The sequence below is a fragment of the Typopeltis vanoorti genome, chromosome 12, assembly GCF_054136105.1.
Source record: "Typopeltis vanoorti isolate ZY-2024b chromosome 12, IOZ_Tvanoo_1.0, whole genome shotgun sequence".
In the NCBI taxonomy this organism is placed as follows: Eukaryota; Metazoa; Arthropoda; class Arachnida; order Uropygi; family Thelyphonidae; genus Typopeltis; species Typopeltis vanoorti.
This window is the reverse complement of record NC_143560.1, coordinates 118,404,506-118,429,850: the sequence shown is the minus strand read 5'-3', so window position 1 is coordinate 118,429,850 and position 25,345 is coordinate 118,404,506. Positions and strand designations below refer to the sequence as shown.

The following is a 25,345-nucleotide window of genomic DNA, read 5'->3' as shown; positions in this document are numbered from 1 at the left end:
TTGCCCTCTATGCAGCTGAAACTTGGATATTGAAGAAAGAAGAAATTAAGATTTTGGAAAGCTTTGAGATGTGGATTTGGAGAAGGATGGAAAAAATCAAATGGACAGATAAAATAACTAATGAAGAGGTCTTAAAAAAAGAGTAAAAGAAGTCTGTTAAGGAGGATAAAAAGAAGCAAGGGAAACTGGATCGGACATATTCTGAGAGGGAATGGAATCATCAGAGATGCCATCGAAGGAAAAATAGACAGAAAAAGACCCAGAGGAAGAGTAAGGAAAACAATGCTAGATGGCATGCTCCATGGAGACAGGTACACAACCTTGAAGAAGGCTCAGAACAGAAGAGAGTGGAAGGAAAGTTTCTGCTACTAAAAGAAGAACTGCTCGATTGCGGAATACTCAAGAAGAAGATATATTCGACATGTGAATTGATATATGTTAAATATATCAAACTAATCCAAGTTATGTCAAAAGTCAAGTAGCTGTTTGCACAAAAAAAAAGGAGATTACTCCCCTTCCAAATCAACAGTGTTAATCGCACTAACCTAATAACCTCTAGACTTTTTAACAGATATACTTGAACATATGACCAACAAGAATGTTGTTATCATAGGAAAGAGACTAAGAAGTCTTCAGTTTGCTGATGATATTGTCATCTTCTCAGAAGATTCCATACAAATTGATGGTGATGAACTGAATAACACAAGCAGACTGGTAAGACCTGAAATTAATTTTACAAAAACGAAAATTAGCCTTGCTAATAATAGATAAGACCCAGAAATACAGTCCAGAATAATGAAAGCATAAAATACTTACCGGAGATCAAACAAGTGAATGATGATGATGATTTGTCCTTTTCTCTTAAAAGAAAGTTGATGGATTCTATTATATTGTCCACATTGGTTTATACAATGCCTAAACTTTGTCCTACACACACCAAAAACTTAAGATTATGCCAAACAAAATAAGTATTTTGGAAAAGTGTGCAGGAAATAAATGTGGATGTCAGACAGATCACAAAAATTATGATGTCATTTATGAAGGCAAATAATTAAAGTGGAACTGGGCTAGCCAGTGTAGCTAAGATGAAAGATAACAGGTGGAGAATCCTTGGTACAGTTTGGGTTCTCAGAGAGAGATTCAGTGAGGTGGAAAGATGACATCATAGGAGGTATAGTTGGAACCAGTTGGATAAGGATTGCCTGTGAGAGTGAAGAGTGGAGAACATTGAGCGAGGCCTTTGTCGAGCAGTGGGATGCAACAAACTGATAAAAACAGCAACACCATTCATTTGTGAAATCACTGGATATTAAAAAAAAATTGAAAGTGACCCAAAAGATTTAAAAAGAATTAACTCATTGGAATCAAGAAAAAATGTAGCATTGTGCTGATTAAAGATAGATTAAATTGCTTAAAGGAAACAAAAAAAAGAGTAAAGTAGAATTTATTATTATTATTACGTCACAACTCCAAGGAGTTCAAGGACTCATTGCAGGAGGGCACTCCACTCCACTACACACACATCTAATCGTCTCCCCTACTACCTAATTCTCCTACTACACACAACTACCATGAATGCCATCTACTACCCATCACCAACAGTATTTTTTGTCTGTAAATTGTGTGTATTCTGAAGGCCAATTTACTTATATGTGGGATGAAAAACCTGAGTTTCTGGGAGGAAAAAACCTTTCTACCTCTGTATGAGATTGGCTAACTCACCTTCAAATGAAAAAGCCCATATAAAAATTCCTCTTGTAACAACAAGACTCAAACTTGGGTCTTTTCCAGTTGAAGGGTGCAATATATTGTCATTCTTCCAATTGTGCTTCGGAGGCAGCACTATTGGAATGCATTGCCTGAGAGCATGGTGTCTGCAGAGAATTTGAATGTGTTTAAGGTGCAGTGTATTCAGCTGTGTGTATCACAAAAGGGACCTCCTAGATGAGAATAGGAGGTCCCTTTTGTCATACAACCAAAGGAAATAAGAGTGAAAATAAACATCTATTAACATTTACTATGCAGATGATACTGTTCGTATCAGTATCTGTTTCTTTCTTTTAAGGTTACATGGTGGTCAGCATTCATTGTGAAGAATTTATAGAGACAAAAATGCATGTGCTGGCGTAATTACTTTACTTTTAATTATAAAAATAACACTTGTGTTTCAACCTCTATCGAGGTCATCATCAGGAAAACATACATATGCACAGGACACAAGCTGCATGATACTACACAAAAGTAAGATAAATCTAAATGCTTTGTTAATCATTTACCCTAGCCTGACCTTTGATTAAGTAAATAAATAAAATAATAAATAAAACTATACACATCTATAATTAATAAAATAAAATATTTTTAGGATATAAATATAATAATATACAGATGATAAAATTCTATATAGGTTGCAAATAGGTCCATCATGGAATTACTAATCCATCATTCTTATTTAGATTCGGATAATGTTTCAGCATCTCACGAGCTTCCTTGAACTTTCTTTCAAACCAGGTTTTGGTGCTGAGTATGGACTCTTAGTGCCTTTCCAGTTGATTCTGATATGTTTGTAGTGCATGGTCTGACAGGCCTGTTTTACCATAGTGGAGGAATTTAGTATGATGTTTGTTTGCCTTTTTGTATTGGGATGGTGCACCTTGTTTCCCTAAGTAGGGCAATTTGCAGGTGCACTAAATTTTGTAAACCTCTGGGTGGACAACATAGGGAAAGGGAATCTTTGAATGAGTTAAGTATACTTTTTAATTTTGCAGGAGGTTTGACAGTTGCCTTAATGTTGTATTTATGTATTTTTTCTGACATTCTCCTAATGTATGGTTTTGCATTCTGTAATTTTTTTTTGCTTTTATCAGTATTATTGTGGAGGGTCTTGTGAACTGTTTTGTTGTACCCATTTTTTTATAAATGTTGTAAATATATAATTTTATATATTTATAACATTAATATATAAAATATATATTAATATATTATTTAAAGTATAAATATTAATTAATTTATTTGTGTATAATTTTTATTTATTTTTGTTTCATCAGAATGTCAGACTAGAGTAAACGATTAATAAAGCATTTAGATTTATCTTACTTTTGTGTAGTGTTATGTAGCTTGTGTCCTGTGCATATGTATGCTTTCTTGTTAATGACCTCTGTACAGAGGTTGAAACATCAAGGGTTATTTTCATAATTAAAAGTAAAGTAATTACTCTAACATGCATATTTTTGTCTCTATAAATTCTTCACAATGAGAACTATCTGTTTCTGGTTTAAGAATCTTCAACGCACTAACTCCAGTCATAAACAACAATAGCAAAGGCTTTAAACTAAAACTAAATATAAGAAAAAAAATTTAATTTATTGGAATGTATAACAACAACAAAAGAAAAGGAGAGAAAACATAGATAAAGAACAGACTAGACTTTTTCATGTAACTAGCTAGAGAGTATAGTACTGTAACTTCAATTTCCTGATATGTACCCTCAAGGAGTACAAATCAGGAAATTGAACCTTCTGGATGCTATGACAGCGCTACATGATTAAATTTACATTATTATTAATCTCCTATCCACAGTTTTCCTCCTAATTAGTCTATTACATGTCACCACTCCAATATTGTCATATCTACCATTTTCATAGTTTTTAAGTCTTGATGAAATCTTTCGCCTTGTTCGTCACTTACAGCACCTAAATTCTCGGGAAATCTATCAAGATGACTGTATAGGAAATGAAGCTTTATGCTCATGTTGCAACCTAGGCACTGGAAATTTTCAAGCATTGTTTCCACTAGATCTTTGTAATTGCACGCTTTTTTGTTTCCAAGAAAATTATTCGCAACCATCGTAAATGAAGTCCAGGCCTCTTTCTCAATTTCGTTCATAGAGTTGATGAAATTTGGGTCTCTCATTAAAGTTCTAATTGCAGTCCATCAAATACACCGGCTTTAATTTTTTCATAACTAAATCGTGGAAATTTTTCACATATGTATTTGAAACAGTCACCTTGTAAATCTTTAACATACTGCTTCATAAGACCTAGTTTGATGTGTAGAGGTGGAAAAATGATTTTTTCTCTGTTGATTAAAGGTTGATTTATAACAGTCTCTTCTCCAACATTTAAGGATATTCTAAGAGGCCAATGTTTCTGACTCCAGTGTTGGTTTCTAGCTCGACTATCCCAGAAGCATAGAAAACACAGACACTTTGTATATCCTCTTTGAAAGCCAAGTAAAAAGTTCACCATTTTAAGATCCACACAGATGATCCAGTTATGGTCTGTATATTTTAATAACTTCAGAACCTTTTTAATGTCCTCATATGTTTCCTTTAAGTGTACTGAATAGCCAATAGGAATTGAGCCATATACATTCCCATTGTGTAGTAAGACACACTTGAGACTTCTGCTTGAACTGTCGATAAATAAACACCACTAATTTGGATGATATTGTACAACACTCATTTCAGTTAGTAAACCTGACACATTGTTACAGTAAACAAACCCACACTCATGTTTAAAATATTGTACAAGATTTCTTTCCCTGAGAAAAATGGGTTTGATATTTGAAATCAGCACACCCAAATTAGTAAAAAACAAGTGTCAGATCATAATCAGCAGAAAAATTTTTTTTTTTGTTGGCCAGTGTAATTAATATGAGAATTAGATAAAGGGATAGCCACGACTGTATATAAGAGTAAGGAATGATATCTACCAAAAGTAGTAATATTTAATGCCATAAAAGGATTTCCTGAGGCACAGTCACTAATTCAAATAAATATCTAGAGATCCTTGGTATAATAAAAATAGGAATACTGGAGGTAAAAATAAGGAATAGGAGGATATAAGTTTAAAGTTAATAGAGTTGTATAAGGGAAAGAGACAAGTTAAAGATTTGGGAATTGACGATAAGATATATAATATAGAAGAGAGATATAAAGAAATAAGATAAAGTAAAATATAGAAAAAACCCTAAGATATTACAATGGTGCAGTAACAACAGGATATTAAAAAAATAAAGGATATCAAAATAGATTAAAAACACCTCACATTTACAATGGTGCAGTCGACAGGATATTAAAGAAATAAGGATAATATAGATTAAAAAAAACACACTCAAATTTACATAGATTAAAAACACCTCACATTTACAATGGCGCAGCGTCGACAGGATAAAATCCACTACAGTAATTAAATTAGATACAAGTGGATTGGAACAGTTTCAAAAATTAAAATAAGGCAATTGAACATGAAAGTGTATAATTATAATTATAGAGAGTATTTACAAAGTGTAAAGAAAAAAATTTTTAACTATGAATGTGAATAACACTGATTCAGGAGTTACTAGTACTGAAAGAATGGGGGGTAGAGAATTCTTCAGAACGGTGAATCCTCACCTTTTAATCCCTCAATTCTCTGGTGAAGACAACGACAATGTCTTATCTTTCTTTAGGTTTGTAGAAGAACTAAGGAACGTTGGAAGCTGGTCAGATTTTCAACTTCTAGTCATATTAAGAAACAAACTGTGATTGGCAAGGCAAAGAACTTTTTGTACTCCTCTCTCATACTGAGAGACACTTTTGAGTACAGTCAGTTCAAAAATACCTTGATATCTCAGTTTTCTAAGACTAGAAGCGTGGGTCCGAACCTGTGGAGGCTGCAAAAGTGCAAGCAGGAAAATAAAGAGACTATCACAGACTATTACAATAGGCTGCTCACCTTAGCAAATAGCTTGAGTGTGCCAGATGAGGAAAAGAGCCATTTAGATTGGGCAGTTTTTAACCAGTTCAGAAACAGCATATAAGAGGAAGATAAGTAATTTAGAAGACTGCTATCAGGCATTAAAGGAAAGGGAAGAAAGATTAGGTGATCTACATTCAGCATCTAGAGCCGGTCAAATATGCAACATTACAGAGGTGTCTGAACGCAAGAATACGACTAAAAAAGAGAAGAATGATAATCATAAAGAAAAGGGAATGAATAAACAGAAGGTAGAAAGAGGGGGAGATAGGATCGAAGAAATAAACAGTATAAACTACAGCAGACTGACAGCCTCTGATCCTGTTAACAGGGAAGAGCTACAAGCTTTCATTAAAAATGAGGTAGAAAAGCTACAGCAACCCTTGATGGAGAAGCTTAATTCAATTCTCAATCAATTAGGGGAGCTCAAGACAAAACCCTCATTGGGAAATTTAGGCTCTGAGCAAACATGCAATGAAAAAGAAATTAGGAGAGAACCACTCCAGTGCTACAGGTGCAACAAATTTGGGCACATTGCCAGAAACTGTTTTTATAACAGAGGGAACTATGATAGAAATAGAAGATTTGAGGCCAATATGGTAATGACTCGCCATCACGGGGATGTGATGACGAGTAATGACGAGCAATATGGTAATGACTCCTACACAGGGGACTAAGAGATGGCCAAGAAAAACTAATAGTCAGCAGAAAAATTCCATGATGGTAGTAAGGGAGAAAATAAGAGGGGTAAAATGGAGAGTTTTGCTGGACACTGGTTCACAAGTTTCAGTGATGACCGGATCTCTATTCAGGGAGTTGCAATCCCGAGTATCCAAAGGCATCACTAAACTTAAACCACCTGTCATGTTAAAAGGAATAACAGACCCCACTGTCTATGCATCAAAGACACCAAAAGTAAACATGTGGATGCTAGACTTTAAAATGAATGTTTCTCCAGAGTTATTGATTCTCCTGGAATCCTCTTATACCACTGCAAAGGTAGTACTTGGGATTGATTTCCTAGAGAAACACAAGTTCACATGCGATTTCTCAAAAGGGGAAATCTCTATATCGGGATCCAATCAGGGTACCCGGATGAGGGGTAGTCAAAGGCTTTGCACTAGTAAAATTAATGATGAGGTCAACACAGAAAACGACCATTCCCAGCAAGAAAAGGGGGGAACTGAAAAAATTAAAATTTGTCAAATAGATAATGTGAATGATTTGTCTGAAACCCCAGCTATGAGAGATACCGAACAAGTCAAGGGGGGTGAGATATTACATGTTTCGAGTATCAAGGTGGTGGCAGATAAAAAGGAAGATACAAAGGCCACAGTGAAAAATATAAGAGGTGTAACAGAAATAAACATTATCGAGATATGCAAAAGCCGAAGCCACTGCCCTGACAATAGCAGATCTGGAAGAAGAAGAACAAGGTATCAGAAAAGAACAAGATATTTGAAAGAAAACAGTAAGTCACAGTATCAGTCGTGAAAAGAGGAGCCCACAAGACAGTATGATAGCGTTCCCTGCTGTAAGATAAATGACAAATCTGAGTGTGGTCCGATCCAGAGAATTTATGACTCGCGACACAGAAACACAGTATTAAAAAATTTTCATGGTTCAAAATTTTTTCATGAAGGAGTGGGCTTTTGTAAAAATATTTATGTAGCTATAAGAAGTCTAAATATTTTTACATAAAATTTACCAAGGTCAAGCCCAGTAAGAATTGTGACTTGTAAATAGATGTATGTTATATGTAAATAATCCCAATGGGAATATGTATATTGCTCTATGCCAAATAAGGGAATATTCTAGAAGGTGTAGTATTAAGGCAATACCTTGCCATTAGTAAACAGTATAATTTTAGAGCTTTGTAAAGACGTCAAACTTTTTGCATGTTCTACATGGGAAGCTCAAGGTCAGTGCTAGGTGGACCGACAAAAGCTTCAAATAAATGTCCGCTGCCAGAACGAATAGGATTTAGGGAGTGTAGGAGAAAAACAAAGGAAGGGTCAGTCAAAGAAAGGGATCAAGGGATTTCGCCGAAATGTTCGGGGTTCACATATCTCCGCACAAGGATTCGGAAGTGACCAAATAAAAGGCGTGGGCGAAAAGATCGCATCATCGGTTCGAGAAATTTTCGTCAGTGATCCAGAGGTCATGATCGAGAAGTCGCCAATGGTTGTCCGGCAGATGTAGGCCATCGAGTACGTGACTTCAGGAGAAATCATGCCCGTGATCTAAAAGACAAGGAGCCGATCTGCCAGGCAAAGCTGATAGTTGACGACGAATTGACGAGTCTTCACCGGGAGCTGTTGTCAGAGGGAAGAAATTGCTCCGTTAATCCAACGTGCATGCAAGCATTCCACAAGCCGATAATCTTTGCCCAAAGTGCAGCAGGACAGAGTATCCTAGAAACATCAGTAGACCTATTGCCGGCGTAAAGAGGGATTGAAAAACCTGACACAGAACGGAAGTCCAGTTCGAAGCCAAGTACACAGAGGGTAGCAGCTATAAACTGAGTTGACCCGTTTGTTAAATTTCCTTGAGCTTTTAAGAGAACACTTATTAATGGACTGTAAGTAGAGGCTGATCTAAATAGGCATATCTAACAGTTAAAGATTATAAAGTAATTAAGTGTCAGGAATTTGTAGTTTGAATTAAGTCATAGTATAACTGTTTGCTGAATTGGTGAAATTTGCCTATAGAATATTCCCAGCATAGAAAGGAAAGAGCAATTGTGTGTAAAAGATATTGTTTATGTGTTCGATGAGTAAGAGTTAACAATTAAGTAATAAGTACCATTGCTCAGTATAAACGATTTATGTGATATTAAGAAAATTAGTTAAATATGCGATATGATTTGTGTGAGAAAATGCAGGAACTTAATTAGTCTATTTATGCAGATTTGAATTGTGATGTTTCTTTTTATTATTGAAAATGCAGTGTAAAATTTGTCTTATGTGAATTAAAATTTTGTTGTTTAAATATTAATAGAGTGTTGCCTAATATTTTAGTTCTTTGATGCACTGTTTTAAAAAAACAACCGAGCTTGTGAGCGGGGAAGATAGATAATTAATACGAGAAAAACCCTAAGATATTACAATGGCGCAGTAACGACAGGATATTAAAGAAATAAGGATAATATAGATAAAAAAAACACACTCAAATTTACATAGATTAAAAACACCTCACATTTACAAAACACCTGTTTTGTTTTGCGCATTCTATTAAGTGTCCAATACCACCTTAAGTTAACTCTGCTGACACATTCTTAAATGTTAATAATCTCAAGTTCCTTTCTAATATCTTCATTTTTAATATGATTATACCATTGATGCCATCAGTTCATTCCCTTAATTTTTCTCAGAACCCTCATAACTGTGATCTCTAGTCTTTGATCAAGTGCTTTATTTCTAACCTAACTCTCTCAGATCCATAAAAAAACTGGTTTGAACACTTCATGTATACTGCTAGTTTAGTGTTTTGGCTAATTTCTCTCTTATTCCATATAAATTTATTCAGCTGGCTATCCACCATATCAGCTTTGCTTATTCTGTTGTTTATTTCCAGATTTAACTTGCCATCTTCTCTAAAAACTGGGCCTAAATATTTGAAATATTTTACTTGTTCTATAGGCTCTCCATTCAGGATGCAGTTTATGTGTTCATAGTTTTGGCCTTTTTCTTGCCGATTTTCATGTCAAATTTGTTATTCAATTTGTTAGAGTATACTGGAGACTTGTACTAGATGTGTTTAGGAGTTCAACATCATCTGCATAAAGCAAAGAGCTAAGTTTGATATCTCCAATTTTAATACCAGGCCTAATTCCACTTGCTTTAATAATATGATCTATATAGATCATGAATAAGAATGGAGATAATGTGCATCCTTGTTTTACTCCTGCTTTTATCTCAAACTATTTTCCTGTATTTCATTCTATTCTAACTGTTGACTTACAACTTAAATATTGACAACTTGTATAATCTTCTATTTACCCATATAATTGTAGTGTTTTGAAAAGCTTTTCTCTGGGCACCTTGTCATATGCCTTTTCCAGATATATATACGGAACTTAGTGCAAATCCTTGTTTCAGCTGTTTGTGGTAAAGTTAAAATTTGATCGTGACAACCTGTATTTGGTCTGAACGCAGCTTTTTCTTTTCCAAATATTGTAACATTTGATGTGAAAAACAGCATAAAGTTTAGGACAGTACTATTGGAGATAATTAAAGCATGCATAGTCATTTCTAAGCAATGAGTGTGAAATTTGGACCAGAATTTGTTGTTGACCTCTCTTTACCAATGAGGTAATCAACACTGTCAAAAAGGACACAGAAGATTTCATGAACTGAAAAAATAACATGATGTTTTGAGAAGAACAAAGAGAAATAGGGAATTTTGTTGGAAGTTTATTTTGCACTTGGTTAGACTATAATAAATTTAGTTTAATCCTTTATCCAAGTGTAAGCAAACAAAGTTTGTACCTGAAAATATCTTCAGGACTGAGGTAAGGTGGTGCAACACCAGGCAACTCTGAGCAAAGGTGGACCAAGCTCTCATCACTCCTTTTCTCAGTATCTCCCATAATGCAAAGCACATCTCCTTGCAGACACGTATACTGCTATGCATTAAGGGAAGGGCCATCACCCAGACCGGTTTTTCGACCTTTATTGAGGTCTCGTCAGTGGGAGGCAGACCCAAACATGGGGATACTAAGGTCTAAATCTGAATCCAGAGTAATTCAATAATAAGGTGATACACCTGTTGGCAACTTGTATAGGTAAATATGACCTCTCCTATTGCTTCTGCCTTAGTATCTCCACATTTGGGTCTGCCTCCCACTGACGAGACCTCAATAAAGGTCGAAACCGGTTTGGGTGGTGGCCCTTCCCGTAATGCAGATCAGTATACATGTCTGCAAGGAGATGTGCTTTGCATTATGGGAGATACTGACACGAGTAATGAGAGCTTGGTTCACCTTTGCTCAGAGTTGCCTGGTGTTGCACCACCTTACCTCAGTCCTGAAGATATTTTCAGGTGCAAACTTTGTTTGCTTACACTTGGATAAAGGATTAAACTAAATTTATTATAGAAATAGGGAATCGATAAACATCTTAATGAAGATGAAGATAGTAGGTCACATTTTAAAGGGATCTGCTGAAAAGAACAGATGAGATGGTATCCAGTATTCAAGAGGGAATAATTATGAAAAACTAAAACACTGGCAGATGCAACAAAGAATTTTTATGAAAAAATACTTTTTTTTAACAGAAATGTTTAGGGAACTGGTAGTAACTTTCATATTAAAAAATTAAACCAGTACATACATTCAAATATTGAGTTTTTTTTTTTTTAAATGTATTATTGAGTTTTTTAAAAAAGTATTATTTAAATTAATTTATTTATTTAGGGCCTTTTGCAAATGGTGGTAGCAGCTGCCTTCCTAATTATCCTGGATTTGAGCTTGATGTTTTCAATGTGATAAAGGAGTATTTCACCAATATAGGCATACCTTTGATACCATTTGAATTATATAATCTTTTTGTGTATAGTTTTCGTAAGTAACTTTTCTGAAAATGACATCTGATTAAAGTTAAACTAGATTATTGCTTAATATAATTGTAACTTGGAAGATGTGTTATGAATAATTTGGCCTACATTCAAAAGTCATCCAAAGGCTTTTTCGTTATTCTCATAATTTTCTGATAGATATCCTCAACACAGGGAATGCCATCTTCCATTTAATCTTCTTTATTTCAAAACGCTGCAGTAGTATGGTGGTGTCAGTGGGGGGGGGGCATTATATCAAGCAATACTTAGTATTTATTTGAATTTGATGGTGATGATAATGACTTACAACTGAAGTAAAGACTATGTATTGCTTGATATAATGATCCACTGACACCATACAACTGTAGCGTTTTGAATAGCCTCTCTCTTTGCACCTTGTCCTATGGTTTTTCCAGATCTACAAAACTTAAATACAGATCTTTGTTATATTCCCATGATTTCTCAGTTTGTCCTAAAGTAAAAATCTGATCCTGACAGCCTCTATTTGGTCTGAATCTAGCTTGTTCTTCACCAAGCTTCCCTTCCACAATTCTTCTCAACCATTTCTGAAGTATACTTGCATAAATCTTATCAGGAACACTTAGAAGAGAAATACCTCTGTAATTCTCACATTCAGTTTTATTTCCCTTTTTATATATGGGTACTATGAGAGCTCTACTCCAATCATCTGAAATTGGTCCCTCTGACCAGGCCTTCTGAACTATGCTGTGCAGCCACTATAAGATTTATACGAGGGTGGTCTGAAAAGTTCTCGGCCTTGACCATAGATTGCAACACTATTGACAAGATTTTTTTTTTCTAAGTTGGTACATCTGTCATAAGCATCCATGTGAAATTGCAAGTCATTCTATCAAGTAGTATGTTTTATACAGTTGTCTGAAGCAAAAGTTTTGTCTGTATCCCTTGACTTGGATAAAATTGAGAATTGTGTTGTTATAAAATTCTTTGTAAAAGAAGGTTTAACAGCAAAAGAAATTCATTCAAAGTTAATAAACGTTTATGGGCACTCTTCTCCTTCATTTTCGAAAATTAAGAAATGGGCTGCCGAGTATAAACGTGGCAATACCAGTCTTGAAGATGATCGACGTGTAGGACATCCAAAAAGTGTAACAGCACCAGAAATGGTTAAGTTCATGATATGGTATTGGATGACCAGTGAGTCAAAGTGTGTGAAATGCTGAGACTATAGGCATTTCAAAAGAATGTGTAGGATATATTTTGCATGAAGAATTGCAAATGAAAAAGCTTTGCACAAGATGGGTGCTGCACTTGCTCACAGCAGATCAAAAACACTCGCATGAAAATCTCTGAACAGTGCTTGGAGTGTTTTAACAAGAATAAAACTGATTTTATGGGTCGATTTATTACTATGGATGAGACTTGGATTCACCATTACACACCAGAATTCCAGTCAAAACAGTGGACAGAAGCCAGTTGTTCAGCACCAAACAAAATAAGTCTATTCCTTCAGCAGGAAAAGTCGTGGCATCGATGTTTTAGGATGCTAAAGGCATTTTGTTTATTAATTATCTTAAAGGGTAAAACAATAACCGGGGAATATTACTCCGATCTTTTAACCAGACTAGACAAAAAAATTTGTGAGAAAAGACCGGGTTTGCATTTGCAGAAGAAAAAAAATCATGTTTAATCAGGACACTGCACCTGCCCACAAAGGTGTTTTGGCAATGGGAAAATTAAGGGATCTGCACTATGAATTGTTGGAATACCCACCCTATTCTCCATATTTGGCTTCCTCTGACTTCTATCTCTTCCTGAAACTAAAACTCTTCCTCGCTGGTCAACGTTTTTCTTTGAATCAAGAGGTGATTGCAGCTGTAGAGGGGTATTTTGCAGATCTTACTGAGAACCACCACAGGGATGGGATAATGGCATTGGAGCATCACTGGAATAAATGTATTAGTCATGGGAGATTATACTGAAAAATAAAAATAAATTTGAAATTATAAATTCGTTTTTTTATTGTTAGGCTGAGAACTTTTCAGACCACCCTCATAATATCCTACACCCCTGAGAAACTTGTCAGTAATCTGATTATGCAAATTTTTCTTTCCATGGAATTTGTATCCCCATTTCTCAAAGCAACATTCAATTACATTAAAAAAAATTAAAAACATCTGCCATTGCATAAAATTTAAGTGGTCACAGCAGTTCATAAAACAAGAATAAGCAGTGCTTTTTCAATATTACTGGAGTAGATAGAGGGAAGTTACCAATTGGTATGATTGAGTTTGTTTTGATGCTTTTGTAAAGCAGCTAATTTATATAACACATAATATTTTTGGAATGCTTAAGGGTCAGAGCTATATAACTGAGAAGAGACCTCCACATAGCCTTTAAAGGAATGCAGAGAACTGACCAGGGCTTCTGACTTAATGTCCATTCCTCACCTTCTTGTGGTGCACCGTTTTTACTGTTTTGACTGCTGTTTGGATTCTGGTTTGTAATGGTGAATCCAAGTCTCATTCATAGTAATAAATCAACGCACAAAATCAGTTTTATTCTTGTTAAAACACTCCAAGCACTGTTCAGAGATTTTCATGCGAGTATGTTTTTGATCTGCTGTGATCAAGTGCAGCACCCATCTTGCGCAAAGCTTTTTCATATGCAATTCTTCATGCAAAATATATTCTATACATTCTTTTGAAATGCCTATAGTCTCAACAGTTTCAGGCAGTTTGACTCACCGGTCATCCAGTGATGACCGGTGAGTCAAATCATATCGTGCACTAGATTAATGATTTCTGGTGGTGTTACACTTTTTTAATGTCCTTCACTTGGATCATCTTCAAGGCTGGTATGGTCATGTTTAAACTCAGCAGCCCAAAGGCCAAGAACACCTAATATAGCCTGCCAGGGGGCACCATCAGGATTTTAGGAAAACGGTAGCTTCCTCGCTTCATTTCTCATTTGCTGTTATGTAGTACTTGTGTGCACGTGTCTTTATCTTAAGTTCCCATTAAGATGGCAACGTGACATTGCCGAAATATCGGAAAGTGTATATTAAAGTCGATTTAATTTATATTTCTAGTGTACGCTGTTGCGACGTTTCTTATTAATATTTATCTCTCTACTTATTTGTTATAATACATTTGTACTTTAATCGTTTAGATTAACTTCTATTGTTTTATATCTTTCCTTTATCCTACCAGCTACACCATTTATGTTGAGACTTTTTCTTATCTTGTTTGCCTTTTCTTTACTTAATTAGCTATTTATCCTTTATCTACCCTTTCTTAACCAATCCAACACCCTATCTGTCTTAAATTCAAAACTCGTCTAACACTGTACCTTACTTATACACATTTATCCCTTATAATTTAAACTCTACAATCAAATATTCTCACCTTCAGTGCTTTGCAGTCCTATTGGCCTCTCTATATCCTAAACAAACAATCTGAAGAAGTTCACCCTATAAGTATTAACACATTTATATTTATGCTGTGCCAGCTAATACCTAGGTAGAAAGGATTCGTGTTCAGGGTGACTCCTTTAGAGAGTTAATGATTATTTGATCAAGCATAAATTTATCTCCCCCTTGCTTATCCTTTTCTTTCTTACAGTCGCGGCTTACTGATTGCATTAGTATTCATGGGTTTATCCCGCTTGGTTCGTTGTTATTTTTATGAGCGGTAGTTTTGAATTCATATAATATAGGCAGATCAGGCAAGTACATGAAAGAAACAATTTAATTAGCTTTAAGGTGATACACTCTAATACATTTCAAAACAAGATAATATGGTTGCACTCAACTCAGATCAAAAGCTCTAATTAACTTGTACTTATCACACATACTAGATCTTAATAACCTTAAATACAATCATAAAATACAATTCATAGATTATCATTAAGCCATTCGGATACACGTGTCTATCAGTGAACACATCAGCACAATTACACTTTTAGTTTAACATGATCTTGTATCTATTCTGCCTCTTGGGCAAACAATTCTTAACACTGTCTCGGACACGTATCTAGTTGTAGGCTACCCTTACAGTTCTTTAAGTTCAGTCCAATTTAAACGTTCACACAGGAAATTCACTCTCTTCTTACAACTGGAATTAGTATTTCAAAAATCTACATTACCATTTCTGTCCTTGAACTCTTAAAACTTGTTCCCGCCTTGTCTAATCATCAAGGCCTTCAAATGTAATCGCTTTGGAGGATATCTTCCATAGATCTGTGTGAGTAGAATCTCCAAGGGAAACATGGGAGGTGGCATGGTAACGTCGCCTTGAATGGACGGCCTCACTTTTGTCCCTCCGTCGTACGACAGCATCACAGCTATCCTAGAACACGGACATAGCTTGGCCCAATACGACGGAGGAACTAAGTGCCTTCCGCGACTGGCCAGGGACTTCCCTCCTACGACGAGCAGGACCACTCCGAGAGATCAGGAAATCCAGGAAAAAAAAGATAAGAGCTTCGAATCCTCATGCAAGGCCTTTTTTTTTTTCATTTTCTCCTCTCGTTAAATCTCGATATTTGCGACGCGTGAACTCGGTCACGTGTGTCCACGTCAATCTCATTAGCTCCCTCTATTAATTTTTTGCACGTGTGTCTGCCTCCTATTCCTGGAAGACGCTTAGGTTTCCCTTTCCAATACTTTCATAATGCAGGACGGTAAAAGTGAACTTTGAACCCTGACTCACAGGCTTTACTATTTCAGTGCAAGAGGCTGGTTTTCCAAACAGATTTTGCCAGCTTACATGGATTTCTATTATCAGGCCCACACTTAATACAGATTATATTTAAACACTTTATACAGTTTTACACAATTCCTTAAACTTTATTTTGACTTGTGTTCACAAACAATTTATTTTTTCTATTGCCAACGTTCCATGTTCTCTGCCTGAGTAGAATTAATGTTGTGACCTGAATATTTTAATATAAACCTTTTTAATGCTTATTCAGGACACAACAACGCTGTCAATTCCTTAAGTGTTAATTATCATGTCTCAATTTTAGTTCGAGTCCTATTATACTGTAGCAAAAATAATATAAAAACAAGTTACATATAGCTACCTACCAGCATGACCACAATATTTTTTCTTGCTTTAGTAGACTAAGAACTTCCCAAGTTAATTGTAAATGGAAAAGGAATCAGAATCCAGTGTTAAGATGCCATTAAGAACAGCATCATAATACTGGATTCTGATTTCTTTTTTTTTGATTTAAAAATAAAAGTTTTCATTTCTTTTTATATTTTCATATATCAAAGATATTTTTAATTAAGAACAATATCCCATCGTTCTGTTAGAGAATTTTGTATTATTTTAGATTAGATTATTATCTATTAGGTTTTTCATTAATTGCTATAATGTTTGTGCAATGTGAATTAAAAATTTCTTAAGTGAAGTGTAATTAAGACTTAATTTTTAAAGTTTATAGGTTTTAAGAAGTAGGTTGACAGTAAAAGTTTTGCAGACCAGTAAAAAAAAAAATTGCTGCAAACATTTGGTTAGGAAACACTAGAGTACATAGATAATCCAGAGACAGCTAGTTTGTTTGCTCCTGATAATGAATGGTCAGTATTCGAGAATGCTACTGCAAAATACACTTTTGAGTGCTATAATCATTTATACAGCCTATGTAGCTCAGTGGATGTGGTGTTTGCATACCACGGCGCTTAACTGCACGAAGGAAGACTTCTTGGTTTCGAATCTAGTCAGCGACTAGAAGAAATTTTTCTAAGCCTTTTTTTGACCGGTTCCCGAGTTAGTCAATCTCTGGCATGGGCAAGCGGGTTTTTTTTTCCTCCCGTAAACTCAAGAAAATCGACCGTAGAACCCACATTATTTCAGACATTAAATGTTAGTGATCACGAGATGGCGGCACTTGTTGAGCCGTCTCTCTTCACTGCGTGCCGCTTAATTAGTGATAGCCTTCGTCCAGCTGTCTCTGATTGGGTACCAGTGGAGATTGAACTGCCCACTCAGTCTCTAAAAGTTAGATAGGGCTAAACGGCGTTGCCTACTCCCTATATACGGGAATAAAAAGGCATGAGCTGATAATCATTTATACTTGTTTTCTATAGGACTGTAGATGATGTCTATTTACACTATGTTTTTTTTATTTTTATTTTGATCATTTACATAACATCATTATGAGTATAGATGATTTTTTTCTGGTTGTACTTTTTCTCTGTTGTGTCACTAATCCTTCCATGTAGTTCCTTTTTAGATAAGTTTCACACAGATATGTAAGAAACTGTTAGATTCATTTTGTATATCATATCTTTCCATGTTTACATAACAGTTTTTGTCAGAACACATTTTATTTTGAATTTTTTACCATAATTTGTCTTTCTCAGTTTTGGTTTAAGTCGACTCTTTTTTTTTTTTTTTTTGGACAAACTAGGCAAAATTATTTGAAATAAAATACAAAATACCAACTTTGCTCTGGCTGGCTGGAATTTAATTAAATTTGGTATATAAAATCACTCCTAAAATTGGTTTGGAACTTAATTTTGATATCATATTGACCATACAAAATCAAATTTTTGGTAGAAAAATTAGGTTAAAAAAATTATAATAATTCAGTGATGAATCTGCTTTATCGAGATGTAAATGGATATTTAAGCCCTCAGGCATGTCTCTTTATCTTTGTTCTGGTTTCAGCTCAGTCATTTTGAGTGGTGAAATGAGGCAAAAGCAATTTAAAGTACAATGAAAAAAAAAATTATTATTATTATTACCCCAAGACCTCATGGAGTCAAAGACTAATCTGGGAGGTCCTTTTATCACATACACAGCTCATCATACCATGCCTTAACACATTCAAACTCCTTGCAGACACCACACTCTCAGACAAGGCATTCCAATCATTTACAACTCTGCACCAAAAAAACCTTCCCCTCACTCCCCTACTCACACCCTCTTTATACAGTTTCCAGGGATGACCTCTGGTTCTCCCCAATCTCCCACTATTTTCTGTAGAACTTCTCCAGCATTGATCCTATAACAACCCCTTACCAACTTGTAGGTCTCTATCATATCTCCCTTCTTCCTCCTGTCCACCAGACTCTGCAAATTACATCTTCTCAATCTTTCCTCATACTCGACATTCCAGAGGTCAGAAGCTACCTTAGTCAATCGCCTTTGGATCCTTTCCAACATCTCTTCATCCTTCTGAAAACCAGGTGACCAAATCTGGGCACAATAGTCCATGTGTGGCCTAATCAAAGCTTTACACAACAGAATAAGAATCTCCCTACTTCTACACGTCAATGTCAGTGCATCATTCCCAGAAGCCTTTGTGTTGTCTTCACAATTTTGGCTATGTGTCCCCTAAATTCCAGATCCTTATCCACTATCATCCCCAGATCTCTTATTTCTTCCACCTCCAACAATATATCCTCACCAAGCATAAATTCTGCATCCCATCTTTGTTTTCCAAATTTTAAAACCTTACATTTTGCAACATTGAACTCACATTTCCGTGCCCAATCACTCAATTTATTCAAGTCTTCTTGTAAGGCCACAACATCTTCACTACTGTTCATGGTTCGTCCCAACTTTGCATCATCTGCAAACAACTGAATATCTCCATCCAAATCTTCACCTATATCGTTAATATACAAGTTAAACAGTAATGACCCCAAAACAGACCCCTGAGGCACTCCACTAGCGACGTTCCTTTTCCTGGATATCGCTCCCTCATACACAACTTGTTGATACCTATCAGATAGCCAGTCTCCATATTGCAAATAATAATAAATCAAGCTCACAGTTCATTAGTACAACTTATATGTTCTTAATTAAAATAATAATCATACTCACTTAAATGTCTGCAGTCATATAACTACTCCTGCCACTGTAATGGGGCTGTCTAGTGCTTGGGTAGACCATCGCATTCTCAAGAGGTTCAGAAATTCTCTGCTGGGTGCTTCCTACCCCCCCGAGCATTTGTGAAATTTGCTGATTGAGCCTATTTGAAGATTAGTAAAATGAACAAAAGCATATAATCTTTTTTGTTGTAAATTAACCTCTTTTTTTATTTTAATAAAATAATATTTAATTATTTTATTAAAATAAAATAATTAAATATTATTTTATATATATCACACTATTAAGACAAAAAAAAAAGATATATTAGCATGCAAAATACACATGAAATATATTGAATATAAATAAATAAATATGTGATCCTCTTAATTCTGAGTTCTCCTATTATATTCTTATCGAATATAATTGTTTTTCTCAAGGCATAATGTCTAATGAATCACAAGAACAGATTTCTGAGATCCTTCAGTTATGTTTATTACTTTTACCACCTGCTAACAGAAAACATTTGCATCTTTTATTGAGAATGATGTCACAGATTATCAAGAATAAGGAATTAAAATTAAGTGTGGATAAACACATTGCCAATTTTGTAAGTATTAATTTCAGGTGTACTTTATAGTATATACTTCGTATGAAGAGCTCTGAGAAAATTTATTGTATTGATTATAAATTTAAATCCTTAATGTTTGCATTTTTTAAAATTTTTTGTAAGAACTTAACTCTCATTATAGCAAACTATTGAAAAAAGATCAAACCAACACAAGTGCAATGTATGCTTAAGAAATTTACAACAGCAAGATATATAACAAGCCATTCTTGTGGTCTCTGTATATGATAAATAATGGTTGGTGTGGATACTTAAATGCTGATTCTCATTCATACTGCTGCATGAAAACATAACACCACCTGCACAAGGTACAGAACTGATCTTAATTTCTCTGATTCTGATGTCAGTTTAATCTTTTATTTATAATGTGATCAACATGCACTCAGTTCTCATGAACGAATTCACGTGATGTAGCAGACAGTGGAGAAGTCCTGACCGAGTGCTTCTGAAGAAAATTCACTGTAGTAAAAAGTCCACTAACAAACTGTTCATGTAGTCTCCATGAGTTGAGTGTAGATTACAAATGCCATAGAGATAACATACAAGCTTACTTGGAGTCTAATTTAACATACTAAATTTGCAGTAGTAACTGCTAATTGGTGACATATTCTGTGAGCAGTGTATAGCCACAGTAAAATATTAACTTACACCAACTAGTGTGGTAGACCCTGTGGTTTGCTTCTTCAAGATTAGAATTACAAAACATACACTGAAAGGTGTTCAATTTACAGAGTGTTAAGGACATCATTAAAAAGAAAATAAATACATGATACCTTCCAGTAAAATACAACAGAACCAAATATCCAATGTATTCTATTGCATATACCTAGCTTATCATACTTCACAACAATTAGATTTCATATATATAATGGCAGACATCATTGTTGATCTGTCTGGTTGTTGCCTTTCATGTCTGTTAAGTTAAACTGTTTTATAAGAGACATCACATGTGATCCACAAAGTGTAATATGACCATATTGGTTCTCAATACATTCTCTGGACATATCAGTTCCAAAGCTTCCTGAACTCAGAGATGTAAACTGTTGTATGAGATGCAGGTCATTTTATTGTACCACTGCCCAATAAAATAAAATTGTTATTTGATGGTAAAAGTTATATTTCTTTCTGGTTTTGTGGAAGGCTAAACCCAAATAATATGCTCGATCTTCTGTGTGGATTTCTCCAGAGCAGCTCATGTATCCTACATAACACATTCTGTAAGCCTACATTTTAAACTCCTGACTTCTTTAATGGTAGATGAGGTGGCTTTGATGATCTTAGAATAGTGGATATGTTGTTTGGAAGGGTAAAGGCAACTTTTATGTTCTGCCATTTAAAGATGTACTGTCAGTCATTATGTAAAAAAAAAATGTGACATTTGGTAGTCACATTTTTTTACATAAGAGAGTGACAGCATTTTTATAGTTCTAATTTACCTTGACCACTGGATGCCTATTTGTGTGCTTGTTGTAAGATGATGTTGGTAACTGTTTTCTTATTATAACCATTTTTTAATTAACCCTTAGTTTTTCAGGCTGTTAGCTTTTCTTCTCTTTGTTGCTTGATGTGGCATATGCTGTGTCTCATTTCTCTGCAAGGTAGCAGGACCAGTTTTTAATGCAGTCATGTATCATTGTTCATTTTCTTGCTGTATACTGCACATGTGTGTTCTGGTTGCAAATGGATATTAATACATTTAAAAAAAAAGTAGGGTCCTTTTTATCTTTGATTTCAAGTGTAAAACATATTTTAGCATGTAATCTTTTTATGTAGAAGGTAAATCTCAAACATATCTGATCTATATTAGATATATATAGAGAGAGAACAGGAGAGCACATAAATCAGGCTTCTATACATGATATTCTCTACAACCAAAAAGAAACATAATGTTATTTGGCAGCAAACAAAAATGCCATTTATCTTTTGTAATAGTTACATTTGTTAGTTCAAGAAAGTTTTGGAATTTTCACTACAGTGCTGTTACACTGTGTAGATGAGGGAACTATTAAACCTTAGTTTCTTATTAGATATATTAAACCTTAGTTCCATAGAGCCTTGAAAGTAGCTGGTGTAAGTAAACTCCCATTCTCCATTTTCCCTTGCATGTTACGCTCAACAACCTGTCACAGCCAAGTAACTTGACTGCTTTGAAACCTGATTAATGAGTTTATGGGGGTTAATCCTATCTGCAAGTTTATTATGACTCAATTTTTTTTATATTATTCCCACCCACAAAAGTTTATTTGCAAATCTATAGTATATTTGGTACCACAGGTGGGCTAAGAATTTTTTTTCTTTTTTTTTGTCAATTTTATATTGTTTTTGTCTTTTTTCACAAGAGTTTTTTTTTTTTTTCACTAGTTTATTTTTTTTACATGGTTGGAAACACTGGTTTAGATATTAGACATTGAACTATTTCAACCCTTCAATAAGGAAGGCACTGGAGAAGAAAAGAGCAAAGCTAATACCTGTTGGATTTCTGCTCAGGACATGGACTAGTTATTACTAACACTATGTTCCAACATAAAAATGTGCACAAATTTACATGGAGAGAAGAAGCAAGGAATAAGAAAAGTCTCATTAACTATGTTATTGTTGATAGTGATGTTTTCTCCCTGGTGCAGGACAGCAGAGTGTACAGAGGATTTAAAATTGGAAGTGATCACCATTTAGTCTTGAACAGGATAAAATTTAATTTCATATTGAAAAGAACAACATCTAAGAAAGTTTTAAAACAAATAAAAGTTTAGCAGCTCTCAGATGTGAACTGTAGATTAAAATAAACAAACATTATTCAAGAAAAAATGAAAGAGTTTCAGAACAGGAACCAAACTTTGAACATTCAGTGGCAAGCCCTGAAGAAAACACTGATTAGTTCAGCCAGAGAGGCATGTGGTGAGGATGTCTGTAAGGAGAGAAAAATCAGAACTCCATGGTGGATGCAAGAAGTTAAAGAGGCAGTGAAGGGAAAGAAGAAAGCATATCAAAAGTTCCTGTCAAATAAGTCAGCTTGTGCTCTTAGAGAATACAGAGACAAATATAAGAAAGCTAAATACTGTGTAAAACTAGCTAAACAAAAATCATGGGAGGACTTTGGCAACAACATAGAAAATAAATATCAAGAAGGTGGCAAGATATTTTGGAGGTTGTTGAAGAAGCTCAGAAATGGAGGAAAGAGTGCTGTAAAAGGAATTAGAGATGATAAAGTTGACATGAAAAGAGGGGAAAAAGATATCCTTGAAGTATGGAGTAATTACTTCAAAAAATTGTTAAATGAAACAAGCAGTGATGACAGCACAATGGCAAAAAACACTGACCAGACATGCTGTCAGGAATACATATCCATACTTGAAGTAGAAAAAGCCATCAAAAGCCTGAAATGTGGAATGTAGCAGGAGTAGATGATATTCGACCAGAAATGCTCAAGTATGGAGGTATAAAAGTCTTGAAGTTCAAAAGGTCTGGACAGAAGGATAAATTCCAGATGATTGGAGTAGAGCTCTTATAGCACCCATATATAAAAAGGAAAATAAAACTGAATGCGAGAATTACAGAGGTATTTCATTATTGAGTGTTCCTGGGAAGATATACGTATATAATAAGTATACTTGAGAAATGGCTCAGAATTTCTCAAGTATTTCATACTTGAGAAATATTTCAGGTATTTGAGAAATTTCAAATATTTCTCAAATACTTGAGAAAGAGAAGCTTGGTGAAGAACAAGCTGGATTCAAGCCAAATAGAGGCTGTCAGGATCAGATTTTCACTTTATGACAGATAGTTGAGAAATCATGGGAATATAACAAAGATCTGTATTTAAGTTTTGTAGATCTGGAAAAGGCATATGACAAGGTGCCAATTGAGACGCTATTCGAAACGCTACAGTTATATGGCATCAATGGGACATTATATCAAGCAATACTTGGTCTTTATTTGAGTTGTAAGTCAGCAGTTAGAATTGAAGGAAGTACAGGAAGATGGTTTAATGTTAAATCTGGTGTGAGACAAGGATGTACATTATTCCCTCTGTTATTCATTATCTATGTGGATCACATTATGAAGGAAAGTGGTATTAAACCTGATATCAAAATTGGAGATGTTAATGTCAGCTCTTTGCTTTATGCGGATGATGTTATACTTCTAAATAAATCCGCTACAATTCTGCAAGATTCTCTGACTAAATTGAATAACTGTTTTAATATATATGGTATGAAGGTCAGCAATAAAAAGACAAAGACAATGAAAATAGGAAAAATCATTGAAAATGTCAACTGTGTTGTGAATGGAGAACCTGTGGAACAAGTAAAACATTTCAGCTGTTATGCACTGTGTGGAATTTACCAGAAACTTGCCTTTGACATGGACCACAGAAAAATATATCTATGCACTAGATTTATACATACTATTTCACAATGCACAAATTACCCTTGGTTGTAATTATTGATGCCACTCTACTAAAACAGACACTAGGTACAGCATGTTATTCCACCATGACAGTCTGTTCTGTAGTGTTAGTGTCTCTTCCCTTTCTGAAGTTCGAGCTTTTCCTACAGACATTGCCATTAACTTTGTTTTTAAGGGAATAGTAACTTAATGCAGAACTAAGAGCACCTAAAGTTATGATCCCGAAGAAACTGCCAAATAGATGAATAAAAATACAGTAGTCTCTACTTTCACTAAAAGCTGTATATAGATCATATCACCAGAAATTTGTTACTGACATCGAAACATGTACTAGTAGGTTGCAAAAATTATACAGACACATGAATGTTTCACACCTACAATATCCAGAGAGTGATATCAGCAATTACAGATGTTCATATCTGAATAGTCTGTGCCAAATGTTAATAAACAGACCATTCCTCCATCAAAATGGCAGTCAGTCCCTGTATTGAAATCGAATATATTGATCTCTGTTTCAGTTGATATCACTTTCCAAGGTACAGATCAGCACTCTGTACTGGTAAGTTTAACTTTCCTTCAAACCACGTCATCACAGTCCTTCAATACTTAGTACCTTATGTTGATAGTGAGCAAAATCATTTCCACAGAACCACCACAGTATAAGTAATGCAGAATTGCCCATGTTGTTGTTAAAATAGTCGGTGTGTATTTGCCGAACAACAAGGGCATCCTGGTGGAAACTAGGAGAAACATTCCCATATCATAAATACCACTGATATTACTTAAAAGAAACAATACACTAGAGTAAATAATTCTCCTTGCAACTACTATACTCAGACACATCCATCTAAGTTTTAAAAGAGGTATACTGTGAGTAGACATATCGATACAAAATTAATAATGGAAAAAACTCGCGTACATCCATCTAATTTGAATACGGACACAATTTGCCACTTTTACAATCAATTGTTCAGTCACTGTGAGTAATGTACTATGCAAATTGAAACCAAACATTGTTTGAAATTATTTATAGCTTGTAAAGAGCAGCTCCCTTATCATAAGAAAGACTGTGGAATTTAGCAATTCTGAAGCCTGTTATGATGCTGCCCATTTTCAGCATTTTTATCGCTCACCATCAGTTTATGTAATAATATTTCTTCTGACTATTTCTTCCGTTTACTTTTGTTAACACAATTTCATCTTTAAATAATATCAGA

The 25,345-nt window shown here is 34.8% G+C and overlaps 1 protein-coding gene across 1 annotated transcript in view; it reads left to right on the top strand.

The window, feature by feature from the left end:
* Positions 1-25,345, top strand: part of LOC150101174 (DEP domain-containing protein 1B-like) — a 171,005-nt gene that overhangs the window by 101,485 nt on the left and 44,175 nt on the right. Inside the window, exons 7-8 of the mRNA XM_090401267.1 lie at positions 11,152-11,298; positions 19,537-19,706. Coding sequence (XP_090257393.1) covers positions 11,152-11,298; positions 19,537-19,706 — 317 coding nt within the window. The remainder of the gene's footprint in view (positions 1-11,151; positions 11,299-19,536; positions 19,707-25,345) is intronic.